We start from the raw sequence: 19,961 nt of genomic DNA, 5'->3' as shown, positions 1-19,961 counted from the left end.
GCTAAGCTGACAGCCCAGAAGGAAAAGGCCAAAAAAACCCCAAGGTCAAAGCCTTGCTAACTCAAAAAAGCCAAAGGCTGAGGAGCTGAAGAGCTAAAGAGCTCAAAGCTAAGGAGCTCCCCCTATTTCTCCAGGCTGTCTTAAACACCCCTCAACTCAAAGTCCCTCCTTCTCTTTAATCACTGTCAGCTGGTTTCTTGCTCTGCCTCTTGACCTCGGCTTAACTTTATTGAATCCTGTGTACAGAAAGCTCTTGGATTAAAGGTGTATGCTAGAGCTGGCCGAGCCACACCTTAATCACCTGTTTACAATAAACAGAAAGTTCTTGGGTTAAAGGTGTGCTAGGGCTCAACCACGCTAAACGAAAGACAGGTTCACAATCTCAGGGATCACAATGGGATCAAGAGAGGTTTTTACAGGTTACAATCTCCTAGGGACCATAGTGTGATCGAAGACTCTGCAATAATTAAGCAAATCCAGGGGCTGTCATTTACTACACTTCATTTCCTGGCTATTAGAGCCTGACAGTTGGGAGGGGGCGGTATTTTGGCTAATGTTACTGAATACTTCAAGGGATGGATGGCATGGGTTAACACAGATAGATACAACTGGCTTCTTCCTAGCATTGACAGACTAGCTCTCCTCACAACAGTAACACAGGTTAATAACTGACCCGTTAGCCTCTGGCAGAGTCTGTGGGTGGCCATGTTCAGCACCCTTTCCCAATTTCTTAGATCACACATGCTCAAGTCACTTGCAGTTTTGACCTAAACAGAAGGGTGGGAGACTGGGTGGTTTAGACCAAAGAAGCCCAGCAGGAGGAGATGGGGTCAAGCCCCTTTATTTGGTGGCTGAGAGCAGAGAAGCCAGTCAGTCACTGCAAAGAGTTGTTAGCAGTGGGAGTAGGGAGCACGCTGAGCAGCAAACAGCTGGCTTTCCTATGCCCTTTAATGTAACTTAGAATTCCAAGCTCTCCAGACTCACTGCTCCTCTCTGGAGAAGTACTGAAGAGCAATGTGGGAGATTATAGAATGACATCAAGTATTTCTGGTCCAAGCTATTGAAATTCAAATAAAGCATTTTTTGAGAGGCCAAAACCCTTGGTAATTTAACTTGCTTCACTCTCACTGCGGAGGACACACAAGCCGCTCAGGGGAAAGAAGTGCTTTTAAAAGAACCAACTGAAACCTCCTAACTGGCCTCCATGCCACGGAGGAAAGCCAGAAACACACCTGGCTTATTCCTTCCCTTTGACTGTCCGCACACTGGTCAAGCCACACAGTAGCTTCCTTGTAGAGTCCACTACCTGGAAAACTGGGTACCCATGCTCTTGGCTTTCTTCACTATCCCAGTTTTCCATTTCCAGTGCTTAGAAGTTGTGTTTGTGAGGGTCCAAATGTGGCAAAAACTATTACAGGCTTCTAAATTGCAACAGCTGCAGAGGTCAAGGATGTTGGCTGAACAACTGACCAACCTTTCCAGGGAGAGATCTGAAGCAGAGAACTTGAAAAACACCATCCAATCTGTCAGAACACGGGGAAGGCTGCTGTCTCTTACAGTGGTGAGGCTCCAAAGCATGGAACCCCAGCGCCTGGCTAGCCAGGACCCACACTTCAAAACACAGAGACCTGATTCTCCTATTTTTCTTTAGAAACAGAGTACCAGTCAACAGGAAGACCACAGGGATTTAGGAAAACAAGACATCACTGGGCTTTAAGGACTGTCTTTGTACCACAGATTTATACCATATGGACTAAATCCAGAACTCAAGGAGCCAAAAGAAATCAAGATACTAAGGTGGATTGTGACACGTTCTTCTAACAGGAAAAGGAACTAGAGTGCTAAACAGAAACCTGAGAGAAATTTGAGCTTTCTGAAGTAAAAATGTGAAAGCACGGAGTAATTGTCTCTGTATTTCTCTCAGGAGATAGGAAGCTTGTTTTTAATAATGAAACTACACAGGCTGGCTTTCTTCCTGGGAACGTATGTCAGAGCGTGAGCATTTGTCTGCAGTCTATGAAATGGACGCTCATACATTCTGGTTGGTATCTTTTGTCTGCCCTGCTGTTTTCATGACTTCCTTCAACCATTCGATTTCTACTTCTGAAGGCTTTCCCAGAAATTCCAAAAGGTCATGAAATGACATTATCTCCCACCAGGCCCTTCCTCTGAAGCCTGTCCTGTCTGAAAGGCATGGCCCAGCAGGTAGAGTTGGACTCACCAGCAGGCTGAGCACATGACTCTCCTGATGTTCAATATGCCAACACAAGTCAGTGACAGTTATTTTTGGATGCTTGTGTCCTTTCCATGTGGGACCACTAGCCAGGCAGTCTTGGACAGCCACGCTACCTCAGGTCTGCTGCAATAGCTCTGAGCAGTGCTAAGTTCAGCTGTGGACAACTCACAGGAGACAATGAAAAAGATCAGAGGCCAATGTCCTGGAGCCCATCAAAAAAGACCTACTAACACAAGCAGCTAACACGGATGTCATTGAAGTTTTATGTCCAAAGCAGCAAAGACATGGACAAGCATGAGTAAAAGGCACAGGAAACTGCTAAGCATGCTGGAAGAAATGGAGAAAGGTGATTTAACAAATTATGAACAATCCCCTTTAAAAATGGTGTGGCTAGTTGGGTGTGGTGACATGTATCTGGGAGGTGGAGGTAGAGGGATCAGGTAGGTACTTAAGGTCATTCTTGGCTACATGTGAATTTGAAGCTAGCCCAGAATACAGGAGACCTGCCTGTAAAAAGAAAACAAGGCTAAGAGGGCTGGGTGCCTTTAATCTCAGTGCTTGGGAGGCAGAAGCAAGTGGGGCTCTGTGAGTTTGAGACCAGCCTTGTCTACAAAGAGTTCCAGGACAGCCAGGGCTACACAGAGAAACCCTGTTGCAAAACAAATGAACAAACAAATAAAAACAAAATGAAATCATGTTTATGGAGTATAGCGGCTGTCAGACCTCATCACAGAAGTTTCTTTGTGCAGTGGAAGGTGGTAAACACAGACCCATAACTGGCCAAAGTATGAAGAACTGTCTGTGGCACGTTCAGCCACCAGTGAGCCACACGACTCTGAAACAGAAGAAATTCCAGCTAGCCTCTGACTGGGACAGAGCCTATCGGAAATTGTAGCCAGTCAGGGATGTGACCAAAGAAGCCCAGTCTGGCTTGGCTTGGACGCTGGTTCACTTGTTCTAAGTGATCTTGAGCACAATCCTTAATCTGCCTGGAACCTCAGTTTCCTGCTCCATTTGATGACGGTGGTATATTTAAGTGTCTCTAGAGATCACAGTCGAGTCATCACAGCAAAGAATGAAAAGAAAAAGGAGTTCTGGAGTCTTGATTTAATTCACCAAAAATATGAAACAAAAAAGAGTAAGCTCACTTTGTCAAAGGCTAACGGATGCAGTGTGTGTGTGTGTGTGTGTGTGTGTGTGTGTGTGTGTGTGTGTGTACATGCGTGAGCACACACAGGTCAAAGGATAACTTTGCTGTCTACCTTGACTTTGAGACAGTGTTTCCCAGGTTGGCTGGCCAGCAGCGCCAGCATGACCTATTGCTACGTCTCTAACACTGGGATTGCATGCTTGGCTGTTGTTGCTTCTTTTTCCTCTTTTTTTTTTTTTTCCTTCTTTTATAAATGTGGGCTCCAGGGTTCCAATTTAGGTCCTTGTGCCTGCAAATTTTATACACTAAATTATGCTATTAATCCTAATGTCACAATTAGCAGTTATTAAAAGCCATATTTTGTCTTTGAAATCATTGTTTAAAAAATAAAAAGTCAGGTGGTGATCCTCCCCTTAAAAGTAATACACAGGCAAAATGCAGAATGACAAACCAGGCATTGGTAACACAGTGTGTTTACTGCAGAATTTGTCAGTATCCAAGAGAAAGCGAAATGAAGAGAGTGAGCTTTAATATACTGTCTTCTAGGGCTCTCAGTGAACAACCCTAAGTTCACCTCCTTTAAGAGTAACATGATCATTCATTATGACATGTGTTGACTATTAATTGCTTGGGAATAAACATGCATATTAATCCAGTGAGCTGACAGTTATATTTAGGTGGACTCTGCCCCCTCCCTTCCTGGGAAGCAGAGGGAAGCACATAGTAAATTCTTTCTTTGTTGTTTTTACGGAGTTTTATGGAGCTCACACTTTTCTTAGAATTAAGATGAAAGCACCAGATTTCGTTGTTAGGAGATTCCTTCTCCCTCTCCAGCATGCTCAGGTCACGAGTTCTTTCTGAGTTGTCAGGCTCCCCAACAACTCCAGGCCAAGTTGATTCAATACCTCCATCTCTTCTTCCTGCTTGTTTCAGTGACGCAAATTTCTCTTTTGGATCAATCTGAATCCCGTGAGATCAAGCTTCACTGTCTTTCTAGTGGTAGTGGAACGATAGAGTTCCATAACAATCCTTTGCCATGTCAGGATGTCAGTACATTTCTCAATTATCTACAAACTACTCCAGTGACGCTTTGAGACCAAAGGTCTTTGGGCATTACTGCCTTTTGGTTTTCTACTGTAATTTATTTTCTTTCTTTCTTCCTCTTCAAGACAGGGTTTCTCTGTGTAACCCTGTCTGTCTTGGATTTGCTTTGTAGACCAGACTAGCCTTGAACTCAGAGATCGCCTGCTTCTGCTTCCTTATGCTTGAATTACAGGTGTGCACCACTGTATCTGGCTCTATTGTGATTTCTATCCTGAGTTACATATATATTTGTATTCTCCAAGTTTCTCCTGTGCTCATTTTATTGTATTTTCATATTTCTAATTCTTCAATTTTTTCAGGGTATCTGGTTTCCTTTTGATCTAAATCTTATTCTACCTATAAGCTACATAATCTTCATTGTTGTCCAATTTTATCACTTTTAAAATTTTTATTTTTGAGATTTTACTATAATTACATCACTTCTCGCTTCCTTCCCTTTAATCCCTCCCATATGCCCCCTTTGCTCTTTTTCAAATTCATGGCCCCTTTTCATTAATTTAAAAAAAAAAATTAGGACACAAATCCAAAACAGATATAATTCTTTACTCTTCTAAAGTTTCAGAGATGTGTAAATGTCCTTGAAATTATGGAAATACAGTTTCAGTATGTGAACTGCTTATGTAGGAACCGCACCCCATATATACATGAATACACCTCCAAACACTTCACCAACACCCCAAAGAGGTCCACGTGGGTGTTTCCTTTAGATGCATCAATACAGCAGCGAGCTGTTCTTCACAGTAATCAGTCAGCTGGGAGTGGACGAGGCAAGAAGTGTGAAGATGTGGCCACGCTGGTCACCAGTGACCACTCAGTGTGGGACTGATTCCTGTTGTTTACCTTCCCTTAAGACCGGGACTGTGTCAAGTGTAAGAGAGTGTCTTAAGAGGGCTAAACTTAAACCCAGACAGGAGGAAGGCCAACTCTGGCTAGCTGTTTTGCTATGTGGCATTCCCTCCAGTGAGGTGTGACCACAGAGAACACCATCTTTGTGGTTGACACACATGTTGGGTTTGGTCTTGTGTCAACCTAACAAAAAATGTTTTCAGGGTATAGAAACAAGCAGACTAAAAGTCTAGTAAGGACTACACTAACCAGGTACATGAGGGGCTCATCCTGTAAAAGAGGTTTGTAAGTCACTTAATTTAAAAGGTGATAAAATACACTTTTTCCCCAAAAGAAAATTATATTGTTTAATTACATTTTAGACTAACAACAAATTCCAACCCTCCACTGACCCCCAGTCACCCAGCAGTCCAGCAACACACCATATTCCCAACCATCTGGGAACCTTCACCTTCTTCCGCAAGTGCTCAGTTTCCATTGCCAAGCTTCTGGGCAGATTCACTTTTCACTGGAAAAAACCACGTAAACATACAGTCAGCTGTTTATACTGCTCACTTGTTTTCTCTTCGTCTCTCCTCCCTTCTGATGCATAGCAACAGCACTGCTCACAGGGACAGACAAACATATTATGTCCCAGGCAGCCAGGATACACAATTCTGGACATAATGAATAGAGTGGCAATTGTACTTTGTGACGTTACATCCTTCCTGACTGAGGAAGAACTGGGAACCGACCACACAGTTCCCTTATGAGTCCATAGTCATAGCACCAAATACACTGCCACCACCTCACTACACAGCTTGTTCACATGTGATTGAAAATTTTACATGTGTGCTTTAAACTTAAAATTAATGGGTCTGAATATGTGAATGAATGTGGGCTGACAGAAGGCTGTGCACAAATGGAGCATTCGGGAAGCTCCTGTTACGCTTAGGGTGAGCAATACCCAGCCAGACACTGAAGTCATAACCAAAACCCAACCTCTCCTCCTGGGATCTGTCTCACAGTATGCAGTATACTTAACCCTGTATGTTACTCTAACCTTATATATCATGAAACTGAAATAAAGTAACACATTTAAAGTACTTTAATAATTGTTAAGGTTAAAATATGAGGGTCAGGAGAGATGAGATGGTCTGTGGCTAAGGGCACTCCCTGCTCTTTCATAGAACCAAAGCTTGGTGCCCAATACGTAACACCACACGGGACAGGGGCAGAGAAGCTCACACTGCCTGGAACTTCAGCCCTAGGGGAGCACTGTATGTCAGTGTGAGTGTATGCACATGCACACAAGTACATACTTAAATAAAACTAAATCTTTAATAATAAAATGGATGATTTTGCTTCAAGTTTATACTGCGTGTCTCTATGAGGTAGAGAAGGAAGCTCAGAGAGGACGCACATGGGCTAGAGACACAGCGTGGACCTCGTCTCACAGTCCAACTGACTAGGTCCTGGGGGTTCTTTGAGATCTACTGGCAACCAAAGCAACACTTGGCAAGTCTTTCCTATGTGTAAAGCACCAAAATATTGCCACCTCAGGCAGTCTCCATTTTGGGAGTTTTATAAACTCCAGGAGAACCTTTCAGGTTCCTCTGAGATCCTGCAGCTTGCTCTGTAGGGCTGTCATAGCGCCCACTATAGACAGCTTTAGTTGTGTTTCCACGTGCCTGTGCCTCACCATCACCTCCACCATAAAAGGGAAAGAAAACCAGGAGGCTTGAGGAAAGATGGTGGAAATGAAAGGATTTACTTTCCCAATACGAGTCGGACATATGAAAAGTGCTCTGCCAGGGAACGTCACTGATTACCACTGGAAGCTACACAGCAACGAAGCGCACTTGTCTTTTTCTGTGCCTACTAAAGCTGCCTCGTGTGTCTTCACAAGGCTCTGTCCTTTTCCTTAGAAGACAGCGCAGCCCGGTTTCTCAAGACACTGCCAAGTGCTACTGGAGTGTCAGCAGAGGAGAGCCTGTGCAGGCTCTTACACTCTCAGTGCTCTCCACAGGATCCAAATGGTGTGTGTGTGTGTGTGTGTGTGTGTGTGTGTGTGCACACAGGCATGTGCGTGGTACCTAGCAATTTCCTCTCCTGTCTACCATGTGAGCTTCACAGTTAACCCTTTTCATTCCTCAAAAAAAGAAGGAAGAACAAATAAACAGACATGCAAATACCAAACCCCTTTGCTGTTAATACAGGCAGACTTGATTAAGGCAATCTTCCCACCAAACATCAACTCAAGATTGCATTTTACAGAAACACATTCCCCCTGAAACAGGACTCTAGTCTCAAGATAAAAATTCAATTTTTTTCACCTTTAGCGAGAACAACATTTTCAGTGCTTTCTAAAGAAAATGGTCTGTTATTATAGAACATCCCCCATCATGGAGCTACCTTGCAGAATATCACTGCTACAAGACTGCACAAAGAAACAGGCATGTTGATGTGCTGAGGAAAATAAATGCATGTCTACATGCCTGCCCTTACTGTTAAGGGGAGTGCACTTGGGATGTGACAGCTCAGGCCAAATCCTTAAATTCTGTCAGATTCTCTTTGCAGCTTCAGCCCTAGACAACCGTTTACATAGAAAGAAGACTTGCCTTGGCGTGTGCCTGTAAGTAAGTCCAAATAAGTAACACATTCTACTTGTTTAGGCTGAATTAGCCGCTCCTACTGTTTTCTCCCAGGAAGCCTTCCTCCCTTGAGTGTGCTGTTCCTAAACAGGGTGAAAGAGGAGCTGTGTGTGCTGTCTGCTTACACAGCCAGTGTTTGCCCTGGCTGGCAACACACACAGCAACTTCCCCTGAAACCAACATGTAGTAGACTTAACACTATGCTAATCATGCTGAAGAGAAACATTTTACAAAGTTTAAAAAAGTGATGACTTAAAACTGAAATTCCTAATTTGAGAAAACTGGCTGTGCTTGCATTGTAAAAAACAAAGACAAGAATAAATGTAAGGCTAACAGACTATAATTTGTTATTTAAAAAAAAAAAAACTCCACATTTGCTAATCAGAATCTAGTTTCAAGATGTGGCTGTGAAAAAAAATCTTTGGAAAATTTATTTATTTTATCCAAGAAAGAAAAAACTGACATGATACACATGGAAAGAACTCCTTATACACACACAGATTCACACCAGAGTCTGTGGCGTCTCCTGCACAACAGAGGCCTGCAGCCACTGTTTCTTGGCTGAAGTGTTATCTAAGGGTTCTGAGTAATCACCTTCTAGAAGTAATTACTGAGCTTTTGCTGAGCCCTAAACTTCTGTATTGCACAATGCAACTAGGTTTCTTTGGGCAATGGCTGGACTATAGCCGATTTTATAGACAATATTTCACACACCACTCCCAGTTCTATCACAGTTCTGGCAGCCTCTCGCATGGCCAAATAGGCATGAAATAGAACCAGTGAGCTTAAAGAGGTAAAGAGAGAGAGAGGCGTGGCCACCGCAGCTCAACTACACATTTCATTTTTATTTTTTAAGAAAATTATTTATCTTTTTTATGTGTGTTGGTGTTTTGCCTGCACTTTTGTCTGCATGACAGTGTCAAATCACTTGAAGCTGGATTACAGAGAGTTGTGTGCTAGCAATTGAACTCTGGTCCTCTGGAAGAGCATCCAGTGCTCTTAACTGCTGAGCCATCTCTCCAGCGCCAAGTTCCCTGCAACAGCATCCTTTGCTAGAAGGGAGGATATGAAACAGTAATTTCTGTTTTCTGTAGACAGTAAAGTAATCTTGACGATTCTAATAAAGCCCAAATATCCTTCTCAGCAGGACACTCTGATTCACCCATTCCAACCAGCGTCACAAGCGTCCCACTTTCTAGTGGGTGAGAAGTGGCACTCACTTACTTCACACTCACTTTAGACTACCAGCCACTGTACACAGTAAATTCTTTTACATCTATAAATGCACTGGAGACACACACACAAAACGTAGGAGCAGCCATGTAACTGCTTGCCCCTCTAAAGAAGAAAACAGACTACGCTTACCTTGGTGGAGAAGCTGCATGTCACCACTCGATCCCTTTAACACCACGTGGAACGTTGGATATTCAATGATCACTTTGTTCCTCAAATTGTCTAAAAGACTTTTGTAAGGATCCAGTTCATAATATCTTAAGAGAAAAAAAAAAACCTTAAAATTTAAATTAATCTTAAATAAATACACCAAAGACTCTCATATAAGAGTTTTAAAAGTCGCAAATATTAACTCAGGAGTTAGTTAGCTCCTTAACCTAAATTTAACACCTTCTAAGACACCATGTAAAAAGGCTAATGTTATAGAAGTTTTACAGTGTATGGACAAGTATACCAGAGACCTATAACCCAACACATGAGAAGCTGAGGTAAGAAGATCATGGCTCTGAGGCCAGCCTAGGCCACACAGCCAAGTTCCAGGCCAATCTAGGTTACACCTTGAGACCCTACCTCGAGGGAACAAAGTATCAGCCAACAATCAAAATGTACACCAAGCAGAGTGTGGCAGTCTGTGCACCTAGGCCACCTACTTGGGAGGCTGAAGCAGGAGGAGCCTAAGTTTGAGGCTAGTCTAGGCAACGACTGCAAGACGCCTCATTTAGGAAAAGGGTGCGTCAGATATTGGCACTTGGACAAAACCTAGACCAAGTCCCTAGTTTTCATATACACTAAGAGATTAAGTTTTATATAAAATTAATGTTCAATGCATCATAAACTTCAATTACATTTGTTTTATCTTTATTTTAATACTTTAATGGTGTTGGTTTCTGAATGCACTGAAAGTGAAAAACGTAAGAATTATAGTTTACTGGTCATGGTATCATGACATAGATGATAATATTCAACAGTTAATTCATAACATACACTAAAGAGTAAGACTGTTCACTTCTTAACCGATGAAGTGGACTAAAGGTGCACCCTCCTCACGTCTCCGTTGGTTGCTTTCTGGGGCAGTGTGTCAGTTAGCACACTAATGGTGTGTGTAGGAGGTCTGGCATCGAATGCCATTTTAGGTTATGAAGAAAACATTCAGAAGCTCACCAGCTTCAGTCTTCCCACCAATGGTATTTGACTCTCAGAGGCAAGGCCACAGGCTCAGGATAGTCTGCTGGCTGCAATTCCCCACTAGGGCCTGAGAGACCACTTAGCACTTTGTTCACTCTCCCTGTAGAGAACCTGGGTTTGGTTCCTAGCACCCAAGCGGTGGCTCACAACCACCTGTGGCTCCAGCTCCAGCGGGACCCACACCTCTGGCCTCCATACGCACCCACTCTCACATGCACATACCTAAACAAATACACATAATTAAAATAATAAAAATAAACCTTAAATACTGGACTGTGAAGGTTCAAGGTCAAAGATGTCACCTAACTACTACATTACAACCTGCTGTGATTCAGAGTAAATCACTGGCAAGTTTTGGCATCTTTTAGTTTACATGAAGGTATTTGTACACCGAGTTATAAACTCTGATAGAAGCAATTTCTGTGTTCTAAGACTTCCTGTGCAACAGGGGAAGCAGGAGTGCTGTAACAGTGCAAACCCAGCTCTCTATAACATGTCTTCCTCAGAGGAAGACAAGGAAAGAACGAGTATAAAGGAAAGCAGAGTGTGAGCTTCTCTGACCATCGCTCTTCCCTGAGATGGCGCGTTTATTTTAGGATCACTAAAAAGCATGAAATGCAAATAACTGCATTTCTGAACCAGCATCTGCATTCACACACCATTCTTTCCCTGGTAACAGAAGACAGATGGGGAGAAAATATTTTGCAAGTGGGTCCAGAATTTAAGAACCAAATGCTTCACATCTTTCAAACATTATTTCCCTTAAAAATAAACAACACAGGGCTTGGCTCAGCTGGGGCCCTCGTTGCTCTTGCAGAGGACCTGGCTTTCACTCCCAGGACCTACAGGCAGCTCACGATGGTTTGCTACTGCCTTCCAGGAGATCTGATGCCCTCTTGACCTTCGCCAGTCCTGCATATGTGTGGTGCACTATATGCATGGAGGCGAAACACTCATTCATATACATAAAATTGAAAATAAATTCAAAGCAACAATTAAGATAAACCCCAGTACTAGCTAAACAAAGAAAAACATGAGACTTTATTAGATAATGAATGGAACATAAAGTTAATGCATAGGATCTAACAGTGCAACTGAAATTAAGCATCCTTAAGGGAAAACATAACCAAAGCTCTCATCCAAACTGTCCCCCAACCCCAAGACAGGGGTTCTCTGTGTAGCCCTGGCCTCACTTTGTAGACCAGGCTGGCCTCAAACTTGGAGAGATCCACCTGCCTCTGCCTCCTGTGTACTGGGATTAAAGGCGTGCGCCTCCATGCCAGGCTTCAGACAGGACTTTTCAGGCCGCATGGGGTACACACTTGAAACAGTTTCCCCTCTACATGTTGAATCCTAACCACAAGGTTCCCTCTAAGACTTCACAAATAAAGTGATGTTTCTACTGATTAAGTTTTTTTGGTGGATATTTTCCTGTGTATAGCTAATACTTTTAGCGTTTTATTTCATTATACAGCATCCAATCTGTACTTGGTTGCTCTAGATTGCCAAAAGCCGTATGGGACTCAAACTCCAATATTATTGCTGATAGAGAAAAAATAACATGTTCCTAGCAAAGGAATGTTCCTGGATACCTAAAAACTACAAGCACGTGACAAATGAGATACCTGAAACTGTTAGGGTTGCACCTGTTTACCTGGAGAAGCCAATCCTATTTCACATGCCAAGCAGGCATTATGCAAGACACCAGGACACAAAGATTTTAGAGACTTGTCACCTGAAGAACTGTTTTTAAAACCTCCCCCCCTCCCCCCGCCAAATACTCAGAAAGGTGGGTTTGTTGAATGTTTTTATTTCTGTCTGCGCGCCTGTGTGTGAGTGCACATCCCATGTAGCAGATGCCCTAAGAGTCGGCTGTGAGTCTCCCAAGGTGGGTACTGAGAGCTGAAGTCCTCCGCAAGAGCAGCAAGCTCTCCATACTGCTGTAGGCCCTGTGGCGGGGCTTCAGTTAGTGTTGGGCCTGCATGGTGACTAGCCTCTGCCACAAGAACACTGTGGTTAAGGGCCAGTAAGCATCCAGATCAGGCTTTCCAGCTAGCTGACTGTGAAGTTCCTATTTCAGTGTAGACTCTCTGAGCTCAAAGTCTGAATTCCTCAGATTCTAGGACATCAGTATGCACCAAGGACTGAAAGTGCACCATGGAAGTCATTCACAAAGAAAGCCAGTCAAATACAGACAGGCTTAACATTTTATGGGCGTGGAATTTAGTTTAATGAAGCAGAAAGCCTAACAGGAGTTAAAGTCCTGCTCTACCACCCATTGGCTTATGATTTTGGATAAATCACCTCTAAGATTTTTATCTTACACTTATATATTTGGCATGTGTGTGATAAGTGCATGTACGTGTGTGCACAAAGCCTCGGGGGTCAGTCCTCACCTTCCACCTTGATAGGATCTCCTTCTTGTTTGCTGTGCATATAACATACTAGCTGGACCCCGGGCATCTGGGCATCCTGCCTTCCCTGTTGCCATCTTACTATTGAGAGCACTGGGATCTCACAATGGGCTACAGTGCCCAACTTTCCCAGTGGCCAGGGGTTCAAACTCAAGAGCTTCATGCCTGTGTGGCAGGTGCTCTGTCCACCAAGAGTCTCTTGAGCCCATTTCACTCCTTTAATCCTGTTTTGTTTCTTCAGAGTTATGAGTGCTCAGTGACTAAACAGAGACCACTAGCTCACACACACAAATCTTGGACACAGATTTTTCACTTGGTTACAGATGCAGGACAAAGTCACTGGATTTCCTTGTAAAAAAGAACAGCACTTATGCAGCATTGGCACATTTTTGCCTTTGTGTACATTTTGCTTAGGTATAAGAATATGACTTTTAGCACCACCCCCAAACATCTGTTGTATTGCCATGTTTATTTTCAAGGGTCTAAAAGTACTTAGAATGCTTCTGTTTCCAACGTCCTGAGGCAGGTTTTTAAAAGTTCAGTCCTACCCTCTTAAGACATCCAGATGCAGCTCCTTTGTAAGCCATTAGGGCCACCAAATCCCAAAGGACACCTTTATCTTTCTGAAATGTCTGCAACTGTTCTTCCCATCAGCACGGCTTAGCTGCCAGAGGATAAACAGTCTGGAGGACTCACAACCCCACATTTGCCTTTCCTCTTACCCTCAGGGAGGCTGCAGGCACTTCTTGTTGTTTTACTTTCTCAACCTCCCCTGGACCAGCTGACCCTGCTCCCAGCAGTCACACAGGGGCATCAGCAGGCAGCAGGGCTCACACAGTAGGCCCAACAGGTGTCACAGGGGCTGATGCTAAATAAAGCAGTAACTCTCAAGTGTAACCTTGGCTCTGTTGCCAACTTCTTCATCCTCCCTCTGTCCCAGCAAATTAGGGCGACGGGCTCCTAGTCTCCACACTAAAGAAGAGACTGACAAGAGGAGCGCCACAAGTGATGCTGTTTCCCATCTAGGTGATGAGGCTCTCATTACCAAGCTTCCACTACCTAAGATATATAATAGCCAAGCTCAACTTTTCCCAGATGCAACAATTTAGTACTTGACTCAAGTCCACAGTACTTTTCCACTACAAACTAAGGTCACTGAATGAGGCAACCACAGCTTTAAAACTCTGAATTTTGATACACATCTGCCAGAGGTAGGTCATAACCTGTTTTTCACAGAGTTGTATATATTTCTCAATCTAGGTTTCTGGGTGAAAGTGCAACCAATTAATTCCAAAAGTACAAAATTGAACCTTTGACTTTTTGAGGGGGAAAAACAAAACAAAACAAAAAAACAAATGAACAACAACCACTCCCCAAAGACTTAATATAGTATAGTTCAGTTCATTGTTTTCTGGTGGCTCAATGTTTTTTAAATTATGGCTCATTCTAGAATCATGAAATTCAGTAAGATACTGAAATAGATTTTTAGTTTGTATGTTTTAAAATTTTGTTGTTTTAAGGTTTATTTTTATTAGTTATTTAAGAATTTTGTACAATGCATTTGATCATATTCATCGCTCCCCGTATCTCATCCCAGATCCCCCTCCTCCTTACCCACCCAACTCTGTCATTTTCTCTTTCTCCTTCTCCTTCCTGTCTTCCTTCTAAAAAACACCCATCAAGTCCAATTTGTGCTGCACAGATTACTCTTGGATGTGTGGCCACTAACTGGAGTGTGACTGACCTAGTAGAGATCATACCCTTACAGACTAATTCTCTCTAAGCAGTAATCATTTGCCAATAGCTCCTCAGTTAATGGTGGGACTTAGGTCTGCGTCTCCTCTATGCTGGGGTTCTGTCTGTGTTGGGCTTGAACAAGTGTTATGAATGCTGTCACAGCTGCTGTGAATTAATATGAACAACTGAAGGAGTTCAAATGGGGTTATCTTACAATGGAGTGGCAATGCCCCTACCACAGGCTAACAAGAGAGAAGCCCAGTGCCAGAAATGGGTTACCTCTTTTTGAGTTGTTCATCAGTAAAGCCATACATCCATAAACATTACAAGCTGGCAGTCCTCTTGGTTATCTTCTGGAATTTATGGGAAGATTCTACTGCTGAGGACACTGCATATGTAAGTCAAAGAACATGCAGACATCAAGCTGGTACTTTTCTGGAAGCTTCATCCCTGCTGGCTAGCATTCACAGTCCTGGAAGGTGCTATGCATGCTATTGGAGAAGAGAAGTCACCATCAATCCTACTCAGCTGTGCACTCTTTGAAAGTTACACGTCATGAGTGTAACCATGGTTGGCTTTAAGACCTATTCCACAAGATGAAACTCTTATCTGGCACCATTACCGGTTCAAGAGCCTGTGGTTAGACAGCTCATCCGTCCTAGGGGAGAACTTACTGCTATTATTCTGCTAAAAGGGCACAGTAGTAAACTGACTCTTAATGGCACACTTCTTATGCTCAGGGCTAGTGTACCTCTCAACGCTATTAGAGAACCTTCTTTTTGCAGTAGTGATGATTACCACAGAGACCCACAAAAGTCAAGGTGTAGAGCACGAGACTTCAGCATGCTCAGGCCTCAGGGGACATTTGCATCATGCCTCTTTCTCCCAAGGCTCAGGGACCATTGAGGAGGAGTGGCTCAGGACAATTTAGGAACTAGAGATAGTAAAGGAAAAGAAGAACCATGCTCTCCAAGTGCAACAGGGCCAGGCTGTGAACCCGTGGCACGTAGTTCTGTAGTTCAGCAGACACCCTGCTCTGTAGTTTAGAGCAGGCAAGCAGGGTGGCCACCAGCAATCCCAGCACTTGGAAGACAGGGTAACCTGACTGGCTAAGACTAGCCAAACTGCTGAGTGGGTGCGAGTACAATTGAAGGCAGTGTCAACTATAGTCTGCCACATGCAAACATGAGTACACAACACACACATACATGTGCAATAAAAAAGGGAAGGAGGAAAAAGGAGAAGGGCTGGAATCAGATCAGCAAGGAGGCCTATGTTTCTAAACAAGTGCTCGTAAGTGCTGAGCCACCTCTCCAGCCCCAGCTACCTTTTATTTTAAGACTTTAACTGTTAAGCTTTCTTTTTTCTTTTTTTTTTTTTACTAAAAACTGTGAACTATGATCATATTACCAACATTTAACTTTATTAAAAATGAATCTCAATACAATGTGCACAAAACTTTACTAGTGCCAAGGTTGCTTATTTTTGTCACTAGTGATTCTTAGGCTAACTGATTCCCCACCCCCACTACCAACTAATCAGCAGAGTCAGATACAAAACAAAACCCAAGAGAAAGTTTAACGCACTCATGCAGGCAGCAAGCCACGGTCTTCATCAAGTCTCCCTTTACCAGCTAATGCTGAGAACTTCCAAGTTCTAACCACCATTTTAAAATCTTAACTTCTTTTCAAATCTGCAAAGTATAGTTTTCAATTCTTCTCTAAGTCTAACATGCTCATTTAACTTTCCACTTCCAGTGCAGTCAGGCAGAGTGTACAGACTAGTATCTTTAAGGATGTAAAAATGTGATTGAAAAGAAAATCCATGCTAATGTCAGCTGACATTTTTTTCCCATACTTCTTCAACCCAAGTGAAAAAACATCCACCAAATACTTAGACAAACAGGAAAGAAAACCTGTTTGACACTACATGAGAGCCAGAAAGGCCCTCGGGGAGTGTATCACCTGGCTAGTGTTTTTCAAAGGGCTGCCCCAAAGGTGACCAATCAGTGCCTGAGACATAAGTTTGAGTCTGTATGAGATGCACTAGCCCAGTCCTCTATGGTGAGCTGGAAGCTGACATCTGGAAAGCATCCCAGAGGAGTGTGACAGGCACTGAGCACTGAGGACACATGTTCAGCTGTGGGAGAGAAAACCTGAACAGGGTGGGCGAGGGGTGACACAAAGCTAAGAGGAAGCTGGTAGAACTATCTGGTGAGGCAGGCAACACAGGCAAGTCCAGTTAGAACCTGATCAAGCGACAAGAATTAAGACATTAGTTCTACTCTCTGAAAGAAGATGGCCTTTACCTAGAAGAGGTGAAATGAGAGCTCCCATTCCCCAACAAAACAAGAAAACGTCAGCAGAACCCCAACTGAGGCTTACACACAGTAAAGTCAACTTATCTACAGGGGAGTGTCTTAGCTCTTAACCTAACCGAAAATGACTTTAAAATATTTCATAATAAATATCTATTTATTTTATAACTAAGAAATCCTGTCAGCACAGGAATAAAAACATCCAAAAAAAAAATAGCTCACACCTTTTTTTTTTTCCTGGTTGCAAACACAAGTGTTCCACACTAAAGCCAGCATGGTGGGAAATGACTAATAGAACCTACGAGAGCGTGGGTACACCGAGGTAGTCATTTCAGGAAGAGTAGCAGCATTCTACAACATCCTTGATGCCAACGCCTAGCGATGCTTCAGCTCTGGGTCAACATGTTTGGTATACATGTTAGTTTGAAAGGGATTGATCTATGTGTCCATCAGAAAGTACGTCTGGAACGTCCACGAGCTGATGCTCCTGCTCTCCACTGAGCCCATCCCAGTATGCACCACTAACGCACCTCAGCCCCAGCCTGTAGCTGCTGACATTTATGAAGGATGAGTCTTTACAGCCCATGTACTTTTAGGCTTAGCACTGCAGTGGCACATGGACGGCTTAGTGACTTAATGACATGGATGTAAAGTGCAGTCTTGATCAATCTTAATGCACTAGGACATTTAGTCTGGACCTCTACCCTTCAGAAACGCAGTGCATACTACACTTGTCAAGATATTTCTCATTTTACATATTGAGAACTGAAGCATCTAACTTGTGAGATGATATAAAAACCTCAAAGGATTGTTCAAAAACCCTTTAGAGCAGGAGCTAGCAGTCTACAACAGGCCAAACCCAGCTCACTATTTTTAATGAAGATATTTTACTAGGATGCAGTCATGTCTGTTCATCTACATAGTCTGTAGTTGTTTCGATGCCACAATCGCCGAAGTTTAAAATAAAAAAAAATCAAGATTTATTTGTTTAATTACTTTCGTGTGTTTGTGTGTGTGTACAAGTGTACAGATGAACCTTAGGCAGTGTTTCTCAGGTGCTTTTCACACTGTTTTTGAGACAGTTTATCCTATGCTGACCAGCCAGCAAGCCCGTGATCCTCCCCAATATTGTATTACAATCCCCAATAGTGGGATTACAAGTGAGTACCATACCAAGCCTTCTAATGTGGGTTCTGGGGAATAAGCTCAGGTTCTCACGCTTGCATGGCAAGTTATTTTACTGACTGAGCTATCTTACCACCCCCAAGATTAGGATTTACACTCTATTCTGGGGAAGTCATGGACACAGAAGTAGGAAAAATAAAGATGAAGGTGTCTAAAGCAGTCACTATCTTAACAGTTTAGCATTACACAGAATTTTTTATTGTGATGAAATATATGACCCAATTACGAAGATATTAAGGATGAATGAAATGTATAAGCAGCTGTTGAAGCTCAAAGGACAATGAGAACAACAGGGGCCATAGCAGATCCTGGTAAGTACTAATGCAGCCTGAAGAACAGAGAAGGGGCATTGGCAGGACTCATTATGGACGGCAGTGGATAAAGAAGGGTGGCAAGAGAAGCTGTCAAAGATGCTGCGTGCAAGGGTTTACGCTTACAAGGCTATGCCAGCAACAGAGGATGAGTACCATAACCTGCTGATTGTTTACTAAATGCCAGGAATACTATCAACCCATCACACATGCACATACCACACATACATTATATCTCACACACACATGTGAGCACATGTGTGCGCACACACACTACATCACACTCAGGTACATCACATGCACAGACATACACATAGGCACACATATTACAATACACACATACGTAAACACACACACACACACACACACACACACACAGAAGAGATGGATGTGCTATAATGATAGGCAGACACACTGAGTATTAAATTTAATGAGATATGTAAGTAGAGGTAGCTGGAGACCAGTCTGAGCATTTGGGAGAAAAGCTGCAGTACATCTAGATCCAGGAGCCACTTGTCCAGATGGTAACAGCTGCTGCCATATTCAACAAGCTGCTGAAAATCTCACAGTGTTCCAGGACTCAATTTATTTTAAAAGAACTATAAACCAACATCGTATCTGCACCCTGTGGGAAGCAGCCTGTGAGGACAGCTCACACTGACCTTAGTATGCCTCCTATAAGAAACTACTGACTAAAAGAAGCTTTAAAAACATGATCCCTGATCTGGAGAGATGGCTCAGAGGTTAAGAGCACTTACTGCTCTTCCAGATGTCCTGAGTTCAATTCCCAGCAACTACATGGTGGCTCACAACCATCTATAATGTGATCTAATGTCCTCTTCTGGCATACAGCCGTATATGCAATAGAACACTGTACATAATAAATAAAATAAATCTTAAAAACAAACAAATATGATGCCTAATATGGGCATATAGAAAACATTTCTTCCTTTTACCAAGAAAATAGTCTCTAGGATGCTAAAACCAAAACAAAGTAAACTGAAATGACAATCTTTTACATTCACATCATTTTAGTATTATACTAAGCTGGATGCAATTTTGCTAAGCAAAAATATTTTAATATATTTATTGAGAATAATATAATCAAGAAATTTGGCCTATAAGGTTTAATATGGGATGTTTTAATGTAAAACAAACAGGTATGTAAGTTCTCTGTAAATTACATACTCTGGAAGATAATGTTATTATTATCTCTTACTGGAACACAATTTCTAGCTAAGGGATCTTAGTCATGTGACTAATAAAAACTGTAAAAATACAGTTGCAGAAAATGAGTTCTATCTGCAGGGTCACCTGCTGGAACTGACTAGAGTCTCTTCAATCTGACAGCTTTTTGTGCAGTCCTGTGTGCAGGACTGACTATTCTCTCTGCAACTGGACATCCTGCTTCTTTGACTCGGCACCATGTCCCCTGACAGGCACCATGTCCCCTGACTGACAGGCACCATGTCCCCTGACTGACAGGCACCATGTCCCCTGACTGACAGGCACCATGTCCCCTGACTGACAGGCACCATGTCCCCTGACTGACAGGCACCATGTCCCCTGACAGGCACCATGTCCCCTGACTGACAGGCACCATGTCCCCT

At 42.9% G+C, this 19,961-nt stretch overlaps 1 protein-coding gene across 1 annotated transcript in view; it reads right to left on the bottom strand.

The window, feature by feature from the left end:
• Positions 1-5,656: 5,656 nt before the first annotated feature.
• The window catches only part of ZNHIT6 (zinc finger HIT-type containing 6), a 33,894-nt gene continuing 19,589 nt past the window's right edge, over positions 5,657-19,961 (bottom strand). Inside the window, exons 9-10 of the mRNA XM_084756110.1 lie at positions 9,335-9,459; positions 5,657-5,844 (exon numbers count right to left, since the gene is read on the bottom strand). Of these exons, the coding sequence (XP_084612236.1) occupies positions 5,804-5,844; positions 9,335-9,459 (166 nt within the window). The 3' untranslated portion in view covers positions 5,657-5,803. The remainder of the gene's footprint in view (positions 5,845-9,334; positions 9,460-19,961) is intronic.

The sequence above is a fragment of the Acomys minous genome (genome assembly GCF_964271855.1).
Source record: "Acomys minous genome assembly, chromosome: 14".
In the NCBI taxonomy this organism is placed as follows: Eukaryota; Metazoa; Chordata; class Mammalia; order Rodentia; family Muridae; genus Acomys; species Acomys minous.
Note: the sequence above shows the minus strand (reverse complement) of the source record. Positions and strands in the feature narration are given on the sequence as shown.